General features: G+C 42.1%; 1 protein-coding gene across 2 annotated transcripts; it reads left to right on the top strand.

The window, feature by feature from the left end:
* Positions 1-929: 929 nt before the first annotated feature.
* Positions 930-20868, top strand: os9 (OS9 endoplasmic reticulum lectin). Of its 2 annotated transcripts, XM_085775753.1 has the most exons (15): positions 930-1122; positions 2549-2731; positions 4079-4142; positions 4243-4319; positions 4877-4975; positions 5084-5285; positions 5528-5674; positions 6450-6559; positions 8402-8459; positions 10525-10607; positions 10709-10930; positions 11990-12176; positions 13539-13706; positions 14281-14390; positions 18705-20868. In XM_085775753.1, exons 1-15 carry the CDS (start codon positions 970-972, stop codon positions 18840-18842), a joined length of 2001 nt encoding a protein of 666 aa, XP_085631879.1. In that variant the 5' UTR covers positions 930-969; the 3' UTR covers positions 18843-20868. The 2 variants fall into 2 exon arrangements, with proteins under 2 accessions (XP_085631879.1, XP_085631880.1); XM_085775754.1 differs by lacking the exon at positions 13539-13706 and having other exon boundaries at positions 18705-19334.
* Positions 20869-20998: the final 130 nt, after the last annotated feature.

Below are 20998 nucleotides of genomic sequence, written 5' to 3'. Positions count from 1 at the left end.
TTATTTTTTACATTTCTAGACCTGGGACGTTTTTTTTTAGACTGATTGTTGCCTATGTGAATATCCAGAACATAAACATGAGTTCACATCTTTACACATACAGTATGTCTCTAACTGTGCTTGGAAATCTGATGGTAAAATAGACTACATACTCCAAAGGAGGGTGGTGATATGATATATTAGTGGGATACTAATAGCAATATTGTGATTAAAAAAAAAAAAGCAAAACGAAAAACTGTCTCTGAACACACAATGCAACGCCCAATACAGTGGCCAGTAACACAATTTTAATGCAACCTAAAGGAATAAACATATAGTTGGAAACTTACAGTAGGCCAACCACTGTCACCATCACCACCTCTTGATAAAATAACAGTACTGCAGCAGCAAAAGCAAAAGAAAATAGAAATATAATAAAAAATGTAAATGACAGTATATATAAAATAAAATAAGATAAAATAGTTGTAACATTATGTACAGATCGAGTAGCCTAATATTGGTGTTGATTAATGATATGCTATTGTACCTATGTTAGAAATATATTATAAATATAGGCCTATAATAAAATTTGAATATTAAAAATTATACATTTGTTATAAATAATGCGGAACTAGAAAAAAAAACAATAGCAATATGATCAAATTAGCAATATGGTCAAATAATTAGCTAATGTAAACCCGCGCTAAAGGGTGAGTTTGATTTGTGACCGCGTAAACCTGGACAGTCGACATAATACGTTGTTTCAGTAAAGGCACCGCCCCTTCGCTGCGTGCCAGTGCTCTAAACGAACACATCCACAGAACTGGGGGAAAACCGTTGACAGACACATCCGTGAACCAATGAGAGCGCCGCTCTTGCCACGTTGACCAATCAGCTTCTACCATGTCAGGCTCGCGCTGTGTGTTGGTTTTGTTGTTATCATCAGGCTTAAATGGGGCAGTGAGCAGCAGCGGAGAGCCGATCGTCGTCATGGCTGTTCGGTGCTCGGTGCGGTGGCTAAAGCGACTGTACGTGTTCCTGCTGATATGTCCGCTCTGTGTCCCGGCTTTCCTCAACTTGGAGGAGCTGAACGAGATGAAGTACGGGATTCAAATCCTCCCTGATCCCGTCATCCTGGGCCAGGTGAGAGAGAGGGAGAGAGGGGCTAACAGTGAGCATGCTACCTAGCTAACCTTATCGTTAGCGACCGTTGGTTAAAAACCGTTAAACAGCTGATTTTTTTACCTCAAATAAAAACGAACGCGTCCGTTAGTTGGATGAAGTTACATTTACATTATACAATGTGCTTTGAATTTATCAGTTGAAGCTTTATTTATGCGGTTTATTCTGAAGTAACCTACAATACGCAGCAGCAGCAGCCACTGTTGACAGCTGTCATAATAACACAGTGTTAGTGTCAATGTCAGTCTCACCTGGTGTTGTAGTCAAGACCACCAAGACCAGAGCAGACCAAGACCAAGACCAGAGCAGAGCAGACCAAGACAAGACCAAGACCAAAACCAGAGCAGACCAAGACCAAGACCAGAGCAGACCAAGACCAAGACCAAGACCAAGACCAAGACCAGAGCAGACCAAGACAAGACCAAGACCAGAGCAGACCAAGACCAAGACCAAGACCAGAGCAGACCAAGACAAGACCAAGACCAGACCAAGACCAAGACCAGAGCAGACCAAGACAAGACCAAGACCAAGACCAAGACCAAGACCAGAGCAGACCAAGACAAGACCAAGACCAGAGCAGACCAAGACCAAGACCAACACCAGAGCAGACCAAGACAAGACCAAGACCAGAGCAGACCAAGACCAAGATCAGAGCAGACCAAGACCAAGATCAGAGCAGACCAAGACCAAGATCAGAGCAGACCAAGACCAGAGCAGACCAAGACCAGAGCAGACCAAGACCAGAGCAGACCAAGACCAAGACCAGAGCAAGACCAGACCAGACCAGACCAGAGAAGACCAAGACCAGACCAGACCAGAGCAGACCAAGACCAGAGCAGACCAAGACCAGACCAGAGCAGACCAAGACAAGACCAGAGCAGACCAAGACAAGACCAAGACCAGAGCAGACCAAGACAAGACCAGAGCAAACCAAGGCAAGACCAGACCAAGACCAGACCAGACCAGACCAGAGAAGATCAAGACCAGACCAGACCAGAGCAGACCAAGACAAGACCAGACCAAGACCAGACCAGACCAGACCAGAGAAGATCAAGACCAGACCAGACCAGCGCAGACCAAGACAAAACCAGAGCAAACCAAGACCAGACAAGACCAAGACAAGACCAGCCTTGAAAATGCAGTCTTGACTGGTCTTGAAGAAAAAGTCCAGCTCGACTGAGACCAAAACAAGACCAAGACCTGGAAAATGTGTCTCAAGACTGGTACAACACTTCCTCCACCTACCTGTGACTTTCTCACTTTAACCAGAGACGATCTGCTTTAACCACAACTGTAGCAGCAAAAAATCAGGTTGTTACTTAACTCATAAATATATGAGTAAAAAGTATATGCTGCAGTTTCATGGCGGCTGTGTTTTCTCCTGCAGACCAAGACAGAGGAGGTGATGATGGTGTCCAGTAAGTACAAGCAGCTGTACGAGTGTCGACTTCCAGCCCAGGCGGTCCGGTTCCATCAGGATCCGGCCTCCGAGCCGGACTCAGAGGGTTACACCGGACCAGACATCCCAGACCTGCTCAGTCCCATGCACGACGCCCCGTGTCTAGTAAAGGTGGGTTATCATTTGTCTATTTCTGTATCCAGTGATGAATCTGTTTTTGTTTTTTTTTAAAACAGTGTTATATGTTTTGTGTCACACTTAGCACACCTGTCACTGAAGTTCACACAGTTCAGCCTGAGTGCACAACATAAAAGCATACTGAGAGAGAACTGGATCCTGGTTCCTCAAACCAATCACAGTGTAGTGAGCAGTTTGTTTCTGTGAAGGACAAACGAAGACAAACCATCTGTTATTTAAAAACTTCAACTTTTGACACATTGTCTGCATTATCACAACACGGTCATAGTAAACCTAATAACAACCCCTCTGCCAGACAATCGCTCCCTGGTCGAGGCTTGATGACATTTTAATTATTCGAAGAAGAGAGTGCCTCTGAGTTTAGATAAGCAGATATTAAATCAGGAAGTGGTTACTTACTGTGTAACACTACCCACACACACACACAGATAATGAAATTTACAAAAACAACAGCATCAGTAATTCATTTTCAGTGCTGCCAGTGCAAACTGAAGTACTGTTATAATAAAAGAAAAGAAAAGAGAATAGATGTCTCTCTTGCTGCTTCATGTTTTCACTGGTTCAGCTCAGAGGTTAATGAATGAATGAATGAATGACGAACATGTGTCTAAAATGAAGAAAAAAATCTATATATATATCTATATATATATATACATATATATAGATATATATAAATAATAACATAAGCGTCATCAAATCATAATATGCACAACTTCAAAAAAGGAGTGGGAAGAAGAATGCACTTCCCACCCCTATATATCTGTGTATCTACTACAGTACATAATTATCCATATCAATATATATATGCTACATAAATATTCATATCAATAAACATATATACTACATACTGTACATAAAAAATATATAAAACATAATATATATATATACTGTATATACTACATAAATATCCATATCAACTTATAATATCCCATATGTTTAGTAATTTACAGTCCCATCTGTCACATGTTCCTTGTCTGGTCGACAGTAACTGGTTGAACTTCATTTTTTCCACCAATAACCTCAACCAAGTTCCTCTAGTCCCCGATAATCAATGTTCAGGAGGAATTTAGACCGTTGGTCCTTCCAGAGCTGCTCCAGCTGGGAAATATTCAGAGGAGATCTTTCTCAGGAATAGCCCCCCCCCCCCTCCATCTGTACTGGTTCGAGGTCCAAACCCTGACTGGACTCCTCCAGGATTTTCTTTGTTATTCTGTAGTTTCACAACAACATCAGCAGGGAAATTTTGGAAGAAGCCTGAATGAAGTGTTTGTACTGTAAATGACATGATGTTTTGAAATGTTTGCCGTCTGTTTCTCGCAGACAAAGGACTGGTGGACGTACGAGTTTTGTCACGGTCAGTACATCAGACAGTACCACCTCGAAGGTAAGAACCTGACACTGTGTTTAGAGTCTGTGTATTTTTATTTTAGTTGCCTAAACGGATGTTGTCACATTGACAGATGTTGTTGTTCTTCTCTCATCAGACACAGAAATCAAAGGCGACGTTCTGTTTCTGGGTTATTATGAGTCTGAGTTTGACTGGAACAATGAAACGGCAAAGGTAAAGATGCACTTTTGTACATTTTTAGATTTTTTTTATTAATTAAAGACAAATGGGTGGAATTGCATGATTTTATTACACACCAGTAAGCTGAGTTTTGTAGTTGTAGTGTATAAACTGAATAGATCCAGTCTAATTCAGTTGTTCACATAATGCTGCTGAGTGCTACTTATTTTATCCATGAGAAAAAAGCAGCTGTCAGTCCTGGAGCTGCAGATGGAAAAAGAAAAGAGTTATCAGGCGCTTGAACTTACTGACCACTCACATACTGTACTACTACTACTTTTATTTTATTTATTTATTTTTGGTTGCCATTGCGCTATCAACGATAATAATTTATTTATTACACTGACTGTATTATATTTTAAATCTACTACTACCTCTTCTCGTGATTTTAAATATTTCATTTTATATTCTTGTACTCTTATTTTTTATCCAATGACCATAAGAATTTCACTGTAATTACTTGTAATTATACGTGACAAATAAAGTGAACTTGAACTTGAACTGTTTATCTTAAAAGATTATTAATCATCTTTTATGTTTTCTGCTCCCAGGCCTCCAAGCAGCACAGACTGAAGCGCTACCACAGTCAGTCCTATGTAAATGGGTCCAAGTGTGATATCAATGGAAATCCCAGAGAGACAGAAGTGCGGGTGAGTCCAGTTTGAATTAAGACATTTGACTCCTCCTTCACTACAAGCTCAGTTTGCATTTTGTTTCCAGAGGATGAGTTCAAGACACTTTTACTGTGTTACTTCCAGTTTGTGTGTGAAGAGGGCTCAGGTGACTACGTCGCCCGGGTGGACGAACCCCAGTCGTGTCGCTACGTGCTGACGATCCACACCAGTCGCACCTGCCAGCACCCGTTCCTGAAGCCGCCGTCCACGGCCAAACCCCAGGGCATCGTGTGCCAGCCGGCGCTCAGTGCCCAACAGTACATGGACTACGTCAAGGCCCAAGTCTGTGAGTTGACAAAGATGAAGGTGACTGTGACGCAGCATTTGGTAAATTCTAGTTATCAATGATGCAGAGAAAGGTGGTGGATGAATGGTTTGATATTTATTTGTCTTTTTGACTCCACTGTCTAATCTTTTTTCAAACCGTAAGAAATTCTAAGACAACATTCGTGTTGTTTAATTCTTTCTTTTCAATCCTCTCCATCCTCCTCCTCCTCCTCCCACACTTCTTCCTCCATCCGTTCCCAGCGGACACGAAGCGTAAAGTGGAGCAGATCTCAGAGGAGCTGAGGAGCCTGGACGAGATGTTGGCAGGAAATGAAGGAGCAGACGGAGCAGTGGAAGTAACAGCAGAGGAGACGTCGCCTGCGCCCAGAGACGACTCCGACACAAAAGGTTCATTTTCCTTTTTTACACTTGACCTTCAAAGTGTTGTAGGGATATGTGAGTCCACTAAATCAAAGTCAAATGTATTTGTATAGCACATTTAAAAACAGCCTTAAAGTGCTGTACATGCCTGAAAAGACTATGCAATTAAACAGAAAATAATACAGTTCAGAGTGACATACACAAATACACATTCATGCTCCACTTCCATACACAAACACAATTAAAATGCTCAGATTCAACCTGAGTTAAAGGCCAAGGAAAAGAGGTGTGTCTTTAGCAATGACTTAAATTGCTGGATGTTTTCAGTGGCCGCCATCGTAAAGGCTCGGTCACCTTTGCTTTGCATTTGGATCATGGACTTTCTAAAAGAAGCTGGTCTGAAGACCTTGTCACTCTAACTGGGACTTGGAGGCTTAAAAGGTCACATAAGGTGGAGCTAGTCAATTTAAAATCGTAAAAACAAACAATAAGATCTTTAAATCGATCCTAAATTGGACAGGAGGCCAGTGGAGGGAGGCTAGAACTGTTGTGATGTGATCACGTTTTCTTCTTTCCAGTTAAAAGTGTCTGAGTTTTGGACTAGTTGAAGCCTATGGAGAGATGACTGACCTAGCCCAACAAACAGAGAGTTACAATAATCTAACCTGGAAGTAATAAAAGCATGAATGATGCTTTCAAAATCTGCAACTTAGTTACCATATCCACTGAGTTTTTTTTTGTAAATCTCGTGTAAAGATGAATTTCATTAAGTGTTTCTCTGACTGCATCTGTTTTGAAACAGATGCTGCTGCTGTATCGGAGGACGGAGAGCTGGAGGAGGCAGAGGACTCTGAATTCTGGGAGGGAGTGACCAAACCAGAGACTTCAAAAACACCTCAACAGGACAATGAGGTATAGAAACACTGTGAATAAACGATGGCTTCATGAAGTCTGTATCACCAACAGAGAGACTGAGTCTACTTCAATGTTCAAGGTTCAATTCGACGTGTCCATAAAAATTTTAAATGGCTAGTTTCTAGGGAGGGAAGGTGACGGTCACAAACAAGCACAGTATTAATATAAAGACCAACAGTGCATCAGTCTTGGAAAATGACAGACCAATGCAGACATTTCTTTTTTTTTAATTAAAAAAACAAAAAACTTTCATTCACAATTCCATAGCAACACTTCAATGTGTTGAATTGACAGATTTTAAACCTAATCTGAACTAAATCGATAGAATATTGCTCAGTGTTATAGTTTATTGTTTCCTGTATGTTCCTCCAAAGTAGTGGTTCTGTCGTGCCCCAGTCTGGACAAGGGTGAATTTTTCAGGCCCATCTGTTCTAACAAAATAAAAGTTTGTAAATTACCTATGTGGAGCACATCTGCTGACAGTAGTGGAGCTGACAGTGACAGTTTCCTCATCAATAAACCTGAGCCACCAGCCGATCCTCCCTCAATCATGTCCTGAGGACAGGACAGAGTCTCCTGGACATATACATGATTATTCTTTGTGTTTTTCCTCTCTGCGTTTCTAACAAGTGTCTCTAGCGATCTTGCTCTCGATCTCTCTCTCACTCGCTCGCTCCCATTCTGCATAAAAATTAACCTCATATGAAAACAATAGCTAGTGTGAAAAAACAGATATGCAACAACCACAAAAGGGAAACATTATAATAATTCCTGTGACCTGTAGCCACAGTTGGCCACAGTGGTCTATACCAGCTGTCTATCCACAAGTTTCCGAACGTCATCTATGGTCAAACCAGCTTCCGGTTTTGCCGGTTTGGTGGAATTGTACGTTTACGTTTCCATGGTTTTCAGTCGTTGTCATAGTTGCGGTAAACGCATGGATCTATTAAGGCTGGCTTTTAACACGGATGTCAATTTGTGTGATATCCACTGTTAAAAGCTGCTGTGATGATCCATGCGTTTTACAGATTTTCATTGAAAAAAAAAAAAAGAAATCCATGCATTCACCGCGACTACCGAAACCATGGAAACGTAAACATAAAATTCCACCAGAAGAGCAAAACCGGCAAAACAGGCTACGTTTTTGACGTTCGGAAAAAGGTGGATATCAGTGATTCTCAAACTTTTTTTTACATCAAGGACAAGGACACCTGAACTGACACAAATTAGACCATGGACCCCAACTGGACAAATTTTTTAAGCAAACACCAGAAATACACAAATATTTGTTCTGAGACTGAAGAACATTACTTTTTTAGTCAATGTATGTTCAAATTAGGGCCAATGGAGTGCATTTTTGGAAATATTCTAGAGAAATTTCTGGAAAAAAGTGGTACAATTTCTCCAAAAACGTTTAAACATTTCTAGAAAAAAGTGCTAAGGTTTAAAAAAAAAAATAAAAAAAAAAAGTAAAAAAAATGTTCTTCTTAAAAAAAAGAAAAAAATTTAATTAAAAAATTTAATTTCTCAAAAAAAAAAAAAAATCTAGAAAAAAGTGGTAAAATTTCAAGAAAAGGTTGGGGACCCTTTTGAATCCAGACCCCACTTTGAGAACCATTGGTCTATATGACCGCTACTGTTGTCCGAGCAATAAAAATCGAGTGTTTTTCATTTCAATGAGTTGGAGGCCTCAGAACCGCGGCGCCTCACCTGTCATGTCTCTGTTCCGGTCCCACACCTTGAGAATCACTGAAGTGTTCACACCTCCTGTCCACCTGTCAGAGTCTGACTGACCACTAGAGGGAGCAGCTCACCTCACCACTGTTCTCTCCTCCTCAGGTGACAGGTCATGGTGACGACTCACTGACAGACAACGAAGTCATCGATGATGATGAAGGTAATGTAACACACACACACACACACACATACACACACACACACACATACTTTGATACTTTGGAAACTGAAAATAAAAAAACAAACAAACAAACAAAAAACTCTATGTACAAATAATGGCCGCGTTTCCCAGATTTGTTAAGAAGCTCTTAGCGCTAAGATCTTCTTTGGAGCGCTCTTAAGAACGCTGTGAAAGAAGAACGTGTTTCCCAGAGTCGCTCTTAGCTTAAGAAGATCTTTCACTAAGAAGGAAATGTAAGATCGAGCTGACCCACTCTTTCGAGTCTTCTTAGCGACTTTTTAGCACTTTTTCAAGGCAAATCAATATCACACTAAGCAAGATTTAAACAGTGCACATCGTATGTTTAAAACATATTAAATTATGTGCCGAAATAAAAAATAGAGATAAAAAATAAAATAAGATCAATAAATAACCTAAATATGAGGAATAACATGTGCTCTGCACATCAGGCACACAAATAAAATTAATCATGATGACTATCATTTATCATAATTTTTACGCACACATCCACGTCCCATATCTGCATGAACATCAAAAACATAACCGTTCTTAAATCAACCCCTAGTGTCGCTGTTGCATCATGTTTTTATGCAGTGGGCAGCTTCTTGGTGTGGTGGGGGCATCGCAAGCAAGGGTCAGTGTCACGGACTGTGGCAGCCGTGACACCGATCCTTCCGTGCCATTTTATACTGGCACTAAAAAGACTGTCACGCATTAACACTCCACTGCCTAAATATATATGTAGCCTATATACATATGTATAGCATTGATCATTCAGCGATGATGAGAAAAGAAAAACGTGTTGACCACCAAAATAATTTTCTATCGGGTGGATTTGAACCCAGACCACAGCAATGCTTCAACATGCAGTGGGGATACTCTATGAAGTGAGCTATTTGCTACCTTGTATTTTCATCCTTTCTAGAGTTGTCTGGCTGTAAACCAGCCAGCCCCTGCGCACATTTTTATTTTTATTTTCACACACATCAATCACATGGTCACGCAGCCGTCTGGCCGCATCTTTACGCGGCTGTGCCGTGTCACCTACGGCCAGTCCGTCACTGCCCATGACCAACACGGCAACAACAGCGGAGAGGTTTCTAATCAGGCCCGCGGACCTGTGTTAACACCATGTTTGACAAGTGGAAATCCCGTTTTCGGTTTATTCATTGCTCGTCGGTGCAGCTGCGCTTGTCACTGTGTGTGATTTATGCGTGTATTAGGTGGCGTGTGATATAATAATCGATTTGCCTGGCATCGATTGATTCAGTTTCAGTACTGTGGTGGTGGACAGCTCCCGTTAAGAGCTTCTTAAGAAGCTTCTTTGGCGTGATCTTAAGAAGGCAGTTAAGAACGCATCTGGGAAACACCCGTATCTTAGCGCTCCTTCTTAGCCGAACCCTTCTTAAGAGCCTTCTTAAGTCCTTAAGAAAGATCGAATCTGGGAAACGCGGCCAATCTGTGTATCATTCGTTCTTTCTATTTTCAATTGGCAATCAAAATCAATCAAATGAAAAAGTGACAGATTATTTTGTTCTTTGTTTTTTAATCTAACACAATAAACAATAAAATGTCTGTTTTTTCTGTTTTTTTTTTTACTTTAGGCTCAGATCAAAAATATGAAATTGAAAAATGGGCCACAGGACTGAATTTGATTTTCATATTTAATTGGTCGGGTTTACATGACCCGGATCCGGAACTTGGCTTACATAGGCGAGGGATCCTCCAGACAGGGACCGTTTTCAGGGACTGAAATTTAAAAAAAAAAGAGAACAGCGGCGAGCTGGATGCGGATCACAATCACCCAAAACTTGTAGTTTGACAACATGACCAGTGAGATGACCCAAGTTTTCCTGGTTGCTGCTCTGTACAGAGTCAGATGATGTTTTACCCTCCAGCTGCGCAGATCAGTCACTGAAAACTATGAATGATCTATGTATCTGCTTCTCTCTGATTCTCTCAGTCATCTGTTAAAGAAGATTGTTCATTTATTGTCTTCACAGAGCGTTTTACAAATATTAATTTTGTATTCAATCTCTTTCAGTAGAAAAATTCAACTTTAAAATCATCACTGACCCGGCAGACCTGATGAAATTTGTCCAGCATCTCAAAGAGAGTAACAGGAAGGTCAGTACGAGACGTCTGCTACTTCTTCTTTATGCACCTTTTTCGGTTTTCGGTGTTTCGGTTTGGCCATTCAGTGTTGAGTGTTGATGTTTTGTCTGTAGAAAGCACAGAGCCAAGCCAAGAGAGAGAAGCCGGCGAGTGAGAGAGCGGCGGAGAAGCTCGGTGAGGAAGAGGAGGAGGAGGAGGAGGAGGAGGAGAGAGATGAAGACGAGCGGCTGCTGGAGGAGTTTGAGGACGAGATGGCCGACCTGTCCGTGCCGTCGGACAAGATCGAGGAGATCAAGGAGGAAATGCAGAAGGAGTTTGACAACATCATCAATGAGGTTTATTATCACTGATACGTATTGATCCTGGATCAGCTGATCTTACACAGAATGTACGGTGATGCTGACCTCAGTCGTCCTCTGTCCTCTGTCTTCTGTCCTCTTTCCTCTGTCTTCTTTCCTCTGTCCTGTGTCCTCTGTCCCCTGCCTTGTGTCCTGTGTCCTCTCTCTTCTGTCCTGTATCCTCCTTCCTGTGTCCTTTCTCCTCTGCCTTGTGTCCTCTGTCCTCTGTCCTCTGTCTTCTTTCCTCTGTCCTGTGTCCTCTTTCCTGCATCCTCTCTCCTGTGTCCTCATCCCTCTGTCCTCTCTCCTCTGCCTTGTGTCCTGTGTCTTCTGTCCTATGTCCTCTTTCCTCTGTCCTCTCTCCTCTGCCTTGTGTCCTCTTCCCTCTGTCTTCTTTCCTCTGTCCTGTGTCCTCTTTCCTGCATCCTCTCTCCTGTGTCCTCATCCCTCTGTCCTCTCTCCTCTGCCTTGTGTCCTGTGTCTTCTGTCCTATGTCCTCTTTCCTCTGTCCTCTCTCCTCTGCCTTGTGTCCTCATCCCTATGTCCTGTGTCTTCTTTCCTCTCTCCTCTGTCCTCTGCCTTGTGTCCTGTGTCCTCTCTCTTCTGTCCTGTATCCTCATTCCTGTGTCCTCTCTCCTCTGCCTTGTGTCCTCTTCCCTATGTCCTGTGTCCTCTGTCCTCTATCCTCTGCCTGGTGTCCTCTGTCCTTTGTCCTCTTTCCTCTGTCCTGCGTCCTCTGACTTGTTCCTCCTTCCTGCGTCCTGTGTCCTCTGTCCTGTGTCTTCTGTCCCATGTCCCCTTTCCTCTTTCCTCTGTCCTCTCTGTCTCTCTGTCTCCCTGTCTCTCTGTCTCTCTGTCTCTCTGTCTCTCTGTCTCTCTGTCTCTCTGTCTCTCTGTCTCCCTGTCTCTCTGTCTCCCTGTCTCTCTGTCTCTCTGTCTCCCTGTCTCCCTGTCTCTCTGTCTCTCTGTCTCCCTGTCTCCCTGTCTCTCTGTCTCTCTGTCTCCCTGTCTCCCTGTCTCTCTGTCTCCCTGTCTCCCTGTCTCCCTGTCCTCTAGGCTCAGCAGGAGCTGGAGACCGAGGGTCTGAAGGGAGAGTTCGACCGCACTCAGGCGACTCAGACGCTGGAGACGACGCTGGACAAGCTGCTCGACCACCTGGAGGAGAAGGACGTCCAGGACCCGGAGCAGCAGACGGCCAGAGACCCGACCAGGGGAAGCCCCAGCCTGGCCCCGAAGCAGCCAGGTAAACCAGGCTGCCCCCCCCACCCCCACCTCCCCTCGGTGGTTACTCCACGTCCACCTCCTTCATCCTCATATTTCACTCTTGTTATGACATTTTCATCCCAAATAGATTCACACATAGACAAAATGAATCTGTTGATAATCTGAATTTCTCTGGCTGGTCAGTGCGGTTAGTCTCTCCTCTGCTGCCATTTATTTATTTATGTGTTTATTTGAAAAGGGACAGTGTATAATAACAAAACATCGTGAGCTGAGAGGCTACAGTAGTTTTCATCAGTAGTCTTCCTCTGCCTGATGTTAAAGTGCATCCTAAAATAGATACGAATCACAACAATAAATTGATGTATTGATGTATCTGCAGGTGATTTTCTACAACGGAGTAGCAGGGCCACATTGAGAAAAAAGTTTTTTTCACAGACTTCGAGAATAAAGTCATAGTTTTATGAGAAAAAAAATCTGCGTGCATACGGTGACGCAAAAGTTTGTGGAATCCGACATGTTTGTTGTTATTTTCCTGTACTGGCACATGCCTGAGCAGATCAGAGCAGACTTGCATTTTTAAGATTTCCTCTCTGGATGGTGGTTTCACTTTTTTGCGTTTTTAAAGGGATAGTTCAACATCTTGGCAAATTGGCCGATTGCCATAATCCCTATAGTCATAGCAGTAGGTTCGTTACCTTTAATTGTCGGTGCAAGCTACTTTTAGAACGGCGGAGCAGAGCCGCGAGCTGCTCAGAGCTACGCTGCGGAGGCTCATGGGATTTCTTGGTTTCCCTCATGAAACTCATCAAATACACAATCCAACAACTCCAAAACGCTCTGGTGGACAAGTTGTGACCTGCACATTCACCACGCTATGAGATAATACAGAACGTTACCAGACAGAGTTGTTTTAGAGGTTTCCTCCGAGTCCGCCTGGTTCTTTCTGCTGAATAGATGCATTTTCTCCTCCTTGTTTGTGAAACCTATACTGAAGTACAACTTCACAAAATGCTCCACAGCCTCATTTTAACAACTTTCCTCCTCTAACAGGTAAAATGTTCTGACTTTATTCTCGTAATATTATGACTTTTTCTTGTAAAATTATGACTTTTTTGTCGTAAAACTATGACTTTATTCTCGAAGTCTGTGAATCTGTGAATCTTTTTTTTCTCAATGTGGCCCTATTACTCCGTCATAGATTTTCAGTCATTGAATCCAAGCAGAAATAATCAAATCAAGTCAAATCAAACCTGTGACTCATGTAAATGCTGTTGGTTCCATGTTCTTGGCTCTCACCTCCTCCATCCTGTGGAGCTGCGTGACGGGTTTTTTGAGGTGAACTGTTTTTGTTTGTCCCTCTTTTGTCTCGTCACCCCCCCAGAACAAGCGGCTGACGACCATGTTAAGATCAAAATTACTAAGTATAAGACGGGCAGCAGCCCTGATGGGGAGGTCAAAGTTCAGGAGATGGGCGAAGGAGACCCCCAGTGGCAGCACATAAAGGACGTGGTTAAAGAACAGCTAGAGAAAGCAGGACTGAAGGCCGAAGGTATGAAGGGAGGAGTGCCCGAAAACACTCACGGCCTTTTTCTTCTTTCATCTTTTATCTGGAATATACACGGCTCTGTATTTATCTCCTCCATCTCTGTCCAAAAACATACGACTTGTCTAGATTCAGGATTTTCAGATTCAGACATTCAAAAACACAAACATCACCTGGATAGTGTGAAGTATTTCCCTCATTTTCAAGCTGAAATCAATTCAACACATTATTTTTATTACTGGAAACTGAAATCAGCAGCAGGACGTTGTTAAATTTTGGTTTTTTTTCTCTCTCTTTTTTTAGCAGAATTGCAAAATCAATTATCATGATGACACAAATTTCTGTTAGATGAAGCTAAAAGACAAACAGATGTGTGTGTGTGTGTGTGTCTGTGTGTGTGACATTCATGTGTATATATCTTTCTTTTTCATCCATTCTTTGTCTCCACCGTTCTTCATGAAGACTATTTGCTGCTTTAACACAGTTTTCTTGTTCAGAGCAACTTGTATGTACATGCGTGTCATTATAAAACCCCTCCTCTCCCTTTTCTCCTTTTTTTTCTTTCTTTCTTTCCCTCAAGGTAAAATTGAGGTTAAGATCCTGACAAGAAAGAATGCAGAGGAGGCAGGAGACCAGTGGCTGACAGAAGAAGACACCAAGTCCTTCAGGGAACTCCTCATAAATCTCCTGGTAACGTCACTTCTGACTTTTCGCTGCTCTGATTCCTTGTGCTTGTGAACTCTGCACCGTCACGCTGCATTAACTCTGTTCGCTGTGAATTGTCATGTTCATGTTTGTCTACCTTTAAAGGTACGACCGGATCGCTTACTTCTGCTTTAAGGTGTAGCCATGAAACATAAACCGTGTATTTAGTTGTTCACGGTGTGAAGTGGGAGCAAATCTTGGTTTATTTCAGTCTACAACCCTAACCCTAACCCAAGTCTACAGAAAACACAACTTGCTCTATTATGTAGTTGCCAGTGTTGTGCTGTTGCAGAGTTAAGACATTTTTTAAATTTAATTAACATGTTCCAGGTTTTCAAACAGAGCTGTCCACACAACATTTATTACAGTTGCAATAACATTAGATAATTCTCCTCATTTTCCCCCCATATGTAGTTTTTCACCTTTTTTTTCTACTTTCACTTGAACATAAGGTGAGACACTACAGGTGAATAGGGTAAAAAATTCACCTAACACATATCACCATGAAACTTCCCAAGTTTATCACTTACATTAAGACAAATATTTTTGTATTACAAGTTTTGTCAAATTTTATGTTAAGATATGTAAATGAGGCAATATCTAATGAAATATGCGCTAATTTGCATACATTTCCAGGACTGAAATCCCAACAATGGATAAAACTACTTTCAAAATTCTTGTTTTATTTTGTTGACTCATTAGAGTCAGAAGTTTTTACAGAGGAGATTTTGGATATCTCTTTTAATCACTGTAAATGAGAAAATACTGTCACCTGCCCAAAAAAATCTAATTTTGCCCTGTTTTAGGAATAAAATGTTGTATAAATCAGGCTTTGAATGATATATCAACAATCCCCTCTGTAAAAACCTTCAGAATATAGACAGGAATAAAACTTGAAGTTTTGGTGTCTGTAAGTGCTGCTGAAGTGGAGATTTCTAGCTCAGAGTCTGAGGAAAAACTCATTTTGAGAAAACAGCCTTTAAAGAGAGAGAGAAAATCGGGTAAAATAAACACCCTAATGTGGATTTTATACCATTTATTTCCACTTTTCTGAAAGAAGATATGTTAAGGAAGCAAAATAGCCCCAAATCTCAAAATCTATCAGTGCACCAAAACAACAATGTTTTTTGCCTGTAGTGTTTCGCCTTAATTTTCAAAGTCGATTCATGAACAATTGGTTGGAAACGGAACAAAGTATACAACAAGAAGCTCAAACAGTTTTATTGCCGAGATGAATTACTGTCATGAATGGACACATTATCAGTATGATCAAACATTAAACTGCAGGACTACTGTGTGCTCTTTCGCTGAGCAGATGCTGCCTATTTATTATTATAAAGACGATGTGAAGCTGTGTGGAAACCACTCGGTACTCGTTGACTGAGCTCTTCACTGCTCTGTGCAGCTGAGGTCGGTTTTAAATGATAATAAATACATATTCAATAGCATTTAATTTTTATTCATTCATTTTTAATTAATATTCAACCCAAACAAGCTGTAAATTGTGCATTTATAAGGGCATGAAAGAAATAGATGAACATCTACACCAGAGGTCTTCAACAGGGGGTCCGCGACCCCTAGGGGGTCCGCGAAGGTACTGCAGGGGGGTCGCGAAAGTTTTGGTTGAGGGAAAACAAATATGAAAAAAGTTGTGGAAGTTATGAAAAAAAGATCCATTGTGAATATTGTTCCCTGCTGCTGAACATCGGATTTTTACATACAAGTCCTTTTTCCCTATAGGTGTCAGGCAACTGAGGCAAGCCTTTGCATTGTATCCGATACAAACACGGCGCACCGTCTCTCTCTCTCTCTCTCTCTCTCTCTCTCGCTTGAAGCTATTGAACAATGTTTGATTTATTAAACATAAACTGGTCTTTCCTGTAGGATCTAGGCTACAAGCCTTTTTCTCAGCATACCTATTATTAACTATCATGACAACAAAGCACTGACAAATAAGACTGATGTGAACATTCATATCGAACTCTGTAACACACTCATGACACAAGCCACACATGCTCTCCCTGTGTGATGGCCTGGGTAGTGGACAGTCTGAGGACAGAGAGCTTTCAAGTTGAAGTTTATAATAATGAAATGCACCGATGAGACTGTGCTAGGTCTAGGAGGAAAACTTGGCTCATGCTCCAGTCATTAAAACAAAAAAAACAAAAAAACTCTGGTAACGACCGGGCTAAAATGTATGCGGAAGGACGCTGTAGGACGCTAGCCTCGTAACCAGTCTCTCGCGGAAATGCAATTAATTTCATTTCTCGGGGGCGGCTAGTAGGACGCTGTACCACTGGTCCTGCTGCATACCTGACGCTCTTATTTTTTAAACTGGAATACCCAACGTAGTGCCAACTACAACATGTAACAGTGTGGCACTGGCATCGTTGCCTTCTCTTTTCACCGACAGCCCCATCCCCCCTTGTTTGCATGACAAATAGGGAGCAATAATGAAGCAGCGTCAGGCCGTCACTGAAACGCTCCGTGGAACCGAGACATGACACGGCGGGCCTGGTGTAAATGTTCCCAGAATCAGCTCCGGTGACCGCGGCGCTGACGACTGGGGGTGAGTCACGAGCGGCATATGTCTTGGTAGAGCACGACTGCAGCGACCGTCCGACAGTCCCATTGCTGCGTGTCAACCCCCCCTCTCACTTTCTCTCCGCGCCCCCGTCTCTCTCCAGCTGCCCTTTCAAAATAAATGCATAAAAACCCTGAGAAAAAAAAACACAGTGGGAGAAACACTGCTTTGTGTTTTCTGTCTTTTTATGGTTTAGTCGTGTAATTCTTTCATTGGTGCAGTAGCAGCTTTCAGTTACCACGAGCAGTTGTGACCTGTTGTGATCATAGATGGCATGGCATATATTTTTTATGTAAGTCCCTTTGAAATATAAAGAGTCCCATGACCAGCCAAACTCCTAAAAAAAAAAAGCATGACTTATAGTCCAGAATATGGCACTTTTGGCATATGGCACTACAGGACCAGTGAAATATAAAACACAATTTTATACAATAGCCTATATATAAGTAGGGGGTCCCCGCTCCATCTCTCCATCAGTTTGGGGGTCCTTGGCCTGGAAAACGTTGAAGACCCCTGATCTACACTGTTCACTTACAGTGTGTTCACCATGGATGTGTAAATACATCCGGCGCCACTCTTGTCAGTTTGACTGTGGGGGTATTTGTTTTTACTCTAACTCGTCCCCACCTGGACAGTGGGAGCCAGCACGGTGATGTCACTGGAGCTCAGCCTGCCTGCTGTCATGACACAAACACATCGTCTAAAGGGCAGAAATATGACGGCGACAGCAGGACACTCAGCTGCCGTGACAACGAGGTCATACATCAATCAAGGCTAGACAATAGCTAATTAATATGCGCACTCGCCCACCAACTGGACAGAGGTGAATGCAATCTGTCAAAAATGACCGGTGGCCTTCAGATTTTAGTTTAAAAAAGAACCATGCAGGCTTTTCCCTTTAACTCAGCTCCATGTGTCCCTTAGCTCCAGCTCCAGAGTCCTAGTTCTGGTTAAATCAGTGACTAATAACTAGTTCCAGGGAGAATGGAGGCTCTCTGTCTTCCACCTAGCGTCTCTTGGCTGAAAACCAACCTTGTAAGATCAGAGCCTCCGACCCGGTGTCCCAGCTCTCGTCTCTGCGGCACCGCCACACAAACGTAACGCGCCCCCTAACCCGTAATCTCTTGTTTATGACAGATAAGATGACACAAATATATGGTGGAAAACGCTTTTATAGTGATCATGGTGCACATGCAATGTAAGGTATACATTACTTTGCGGTATTGTGTACAGTATTTGAGTTATGTCTGCAGTAATTAAACTTGCACGGTGCCTCTCGAAAAGCATTTGAAATGACTTAACCATGTTTGAAATATTAAATAAAATCCAGTAAATGCTGAAGCTCTGTTTCCTTAAATTTTTCTCATTGAAAAACTATACAAATGGCATTTAGATGATGTTCTGCATAAAAAAGGAAGTGAAATAATAAAAATCGGTTATAATAGTCAACTGCTAATAGTGCTCACATTGACTCTGGACCCACGTGATCACCACAAGCGGTTTCCTCTGTATATGATAAATAACGTTATCCACCGCTCCATGGATTGATTTCTCCATTTCACATGGAGGAGAGGAGGGTTAGCAACACGACCCCTGCTGTGTAGTTAAAGTATAACTGAGTGTTTGCGTTTCTTTTGTGTGAAAGAGTTTAACAGATGACAAAGTTGTGTTTGTTTTCAAACATCCTGCTCTTTCTCACCCCCCCCTCCCAACAGACCGGAGGCACAGAAGAAGTTTACAAGGAGCAGAAGAGGCAGCAGGAGCTGGAGAACAACTATAGGTTTGTGTGGGGAGAGTCCCAGGAGGAGTCGCAGTCATCCAGCACCTCGGACTCAGACGACGTGGACATATGAGCCGCTCACTGCTCGGCGCTCTCTGCACCTGTTGTGATGGTGAACTCCTGTGGAGACCAGCAGGGGAGGGGGGACTCTGACACGCAGCAGCTAATTTGGAAAAAAAAAAGAGCCCACATGGTTGAATTATTGCTACGGAAACTGGCAGATAATATCAACTCACTCGTTTGCACATTCAGAAAAATCTGTCCTTGTTTTTTGACTATAGGCAATATGTGTCTGTAGCAGGCACCGTTTCTATGTTGCACGATGAAACCGCGACGTGTCGGCCGCACGCGTGCAGCTACATGGAGTTTATGCATTTTTCCCCTTTTTGATGGGATTCAGTTTTGATAGGTGACACATTTACCTTTCTAGAAAAAGTTCAGTGAGTTGTGCTGAATGTTTTCTGTTTAGTTCTGGGGTTGCCTGCAGCACAGTGTGTGTGTTCACAGCTTCATTGCTCCTGGCGTTTGTTTTACACGTTCCCTTCGACAAAGAAGTTACAACAAACTGAAGAAAGAAAAAAAACAAAAAACATGAGACTTTCCACCAGTGAAAATGAAAAACAAAGGACAAACACTTAAGGGTTCATATCTGAACCTGCTCTTATCTGACACACTTTCTGTGTTTGGTGATAATATCAGCAAACACAACGGTGGATTACAGAAGTGTGTGGACACGTCCTTCCTGTTGTACCTAACATTTTAAAACGCACACTTTTAATATTGTCTCAGAGAAATTTAAAGTCTCCCTTTGGTTGTCATAGGGATTCAAACAGAAAAACACTTAAAGGAGTGTAGGAAGAGGAATCCTGAACATTGTTTTTGTTTCTGACAAAACTTAATTTACTTTTATTTAATGTGACATAGGAATACAAAGAGCTCCTCTGTTAATCATATTCAGTCTCCTCTTCACCAAAAAAGAATCGACTCAAAACTTTTCTAAGGATCCTTCAGAAGTGTAATTAAAGGGCTGAATTTGTACAGTTTGTGTATAATTGTGGCTACTCGCAAATCAACGTGTACATAATTATTGCGTGAATATGTTTTTGAATTGATTTGTTGTACATTAGCACAAACTAAGTGACTGACTTGAGCTGCCTGAGTAAATATGTGAAAAAACTGTTTGTGACGGTGCAAATATCTTGTAACTTTTAAAAAGAGTCGTGTGCAAAGTTCCTCAGACACACGACCGAGACTTTTGTTCCCAAAGACTCCAGAGTCCAGAGGCTCGAGATCAGAAAACGGCTTCGGGCGCGGAGGGTGTGTTTCTTTACTTAGTTGAACTTGACCTCTCAAACTTTATTTTACTCCACCGTTGAGGATCTTATTTGATCTGGGGCCTTTTGTGCGTCATCCAGTTACCTTTGGCTTTTCTTCTGTCATGAAACTAGTTTACTTTCAGCCTCCACTTTAAATGAGCTTAGACGGGAAAACCCAGGGGTAAAACCGATCCTGTTGGTGATCGGCGTCGTGGTTCTGGTTCTCCAGGATCAGACTCAGACTGTGCTGAGGTTTGTGACGCCGGCTCCGGCTCCTTCGTGCAGCCTGAAGTTGATCTGTGGTTCCTTTCTGCCTCAACACTTTTCACTCATCAGTCTTTCTGAGCTTCATGCTTCAGCTGCACATGTTTCTAAACTGTGACACTTGACAACAAAGGAAGAAAAGACAAGTAAGATAAACGTGTTCTTATATTGAGTTGTCGGACTGCATTAGGAAAGCTTTTGTCTCCATAGTCATAACAAAAATCCATTTGAGCTGCCTTGTAAATATTAGTACTGTTTATTTTGTTTAATAAAAAAGTACAATAGAGTCCTCTGGACAGTTATCCCAAGTATGTTTTTTTAATGGGAAAGTGACAAACCTTGATGTCGAAGTCCGTCACTTCAGTTTGTTCTGCCTGAGATAACGACTGGGTGTGACCGGAGCTCATTAACAGAGTCAGTCAGGTGCTGCTCAACAGCGTGTTGTAGCCGAGGCCGCTCTGCACTGTGTCATAAAACACACAACCTTTGGATGTTTAAGCAATAAAATAACGTATTGAATATTTTTATACAACACCTTGTTGGTTGTACTGGCAGTCAACCAGCACCTCATGTGTTCAGTATCATTGTCAAGGATTAAGAGCAGATGTTTTAAGTTTCTGATCAGATTCTGATAAAGGATTTCAGGTAT

Source organism: Trachurus japonicus, chromosome 5, assembly GCF_045865225.1.
Source record: "Trachurus japonicus isolate A0001 chromosome 5, Traja_1.0".
NCBI classification, from domain to species: domain Eukaryota; kingdom Metazoa; phylum Chordata; class Actinopteri; order Carangiformes; family Carangidae; genus Trachurus; species Trachurus japonicus.
This window is presented reverse-complemented; position numbering and strand designations above follow the sequence as displayed.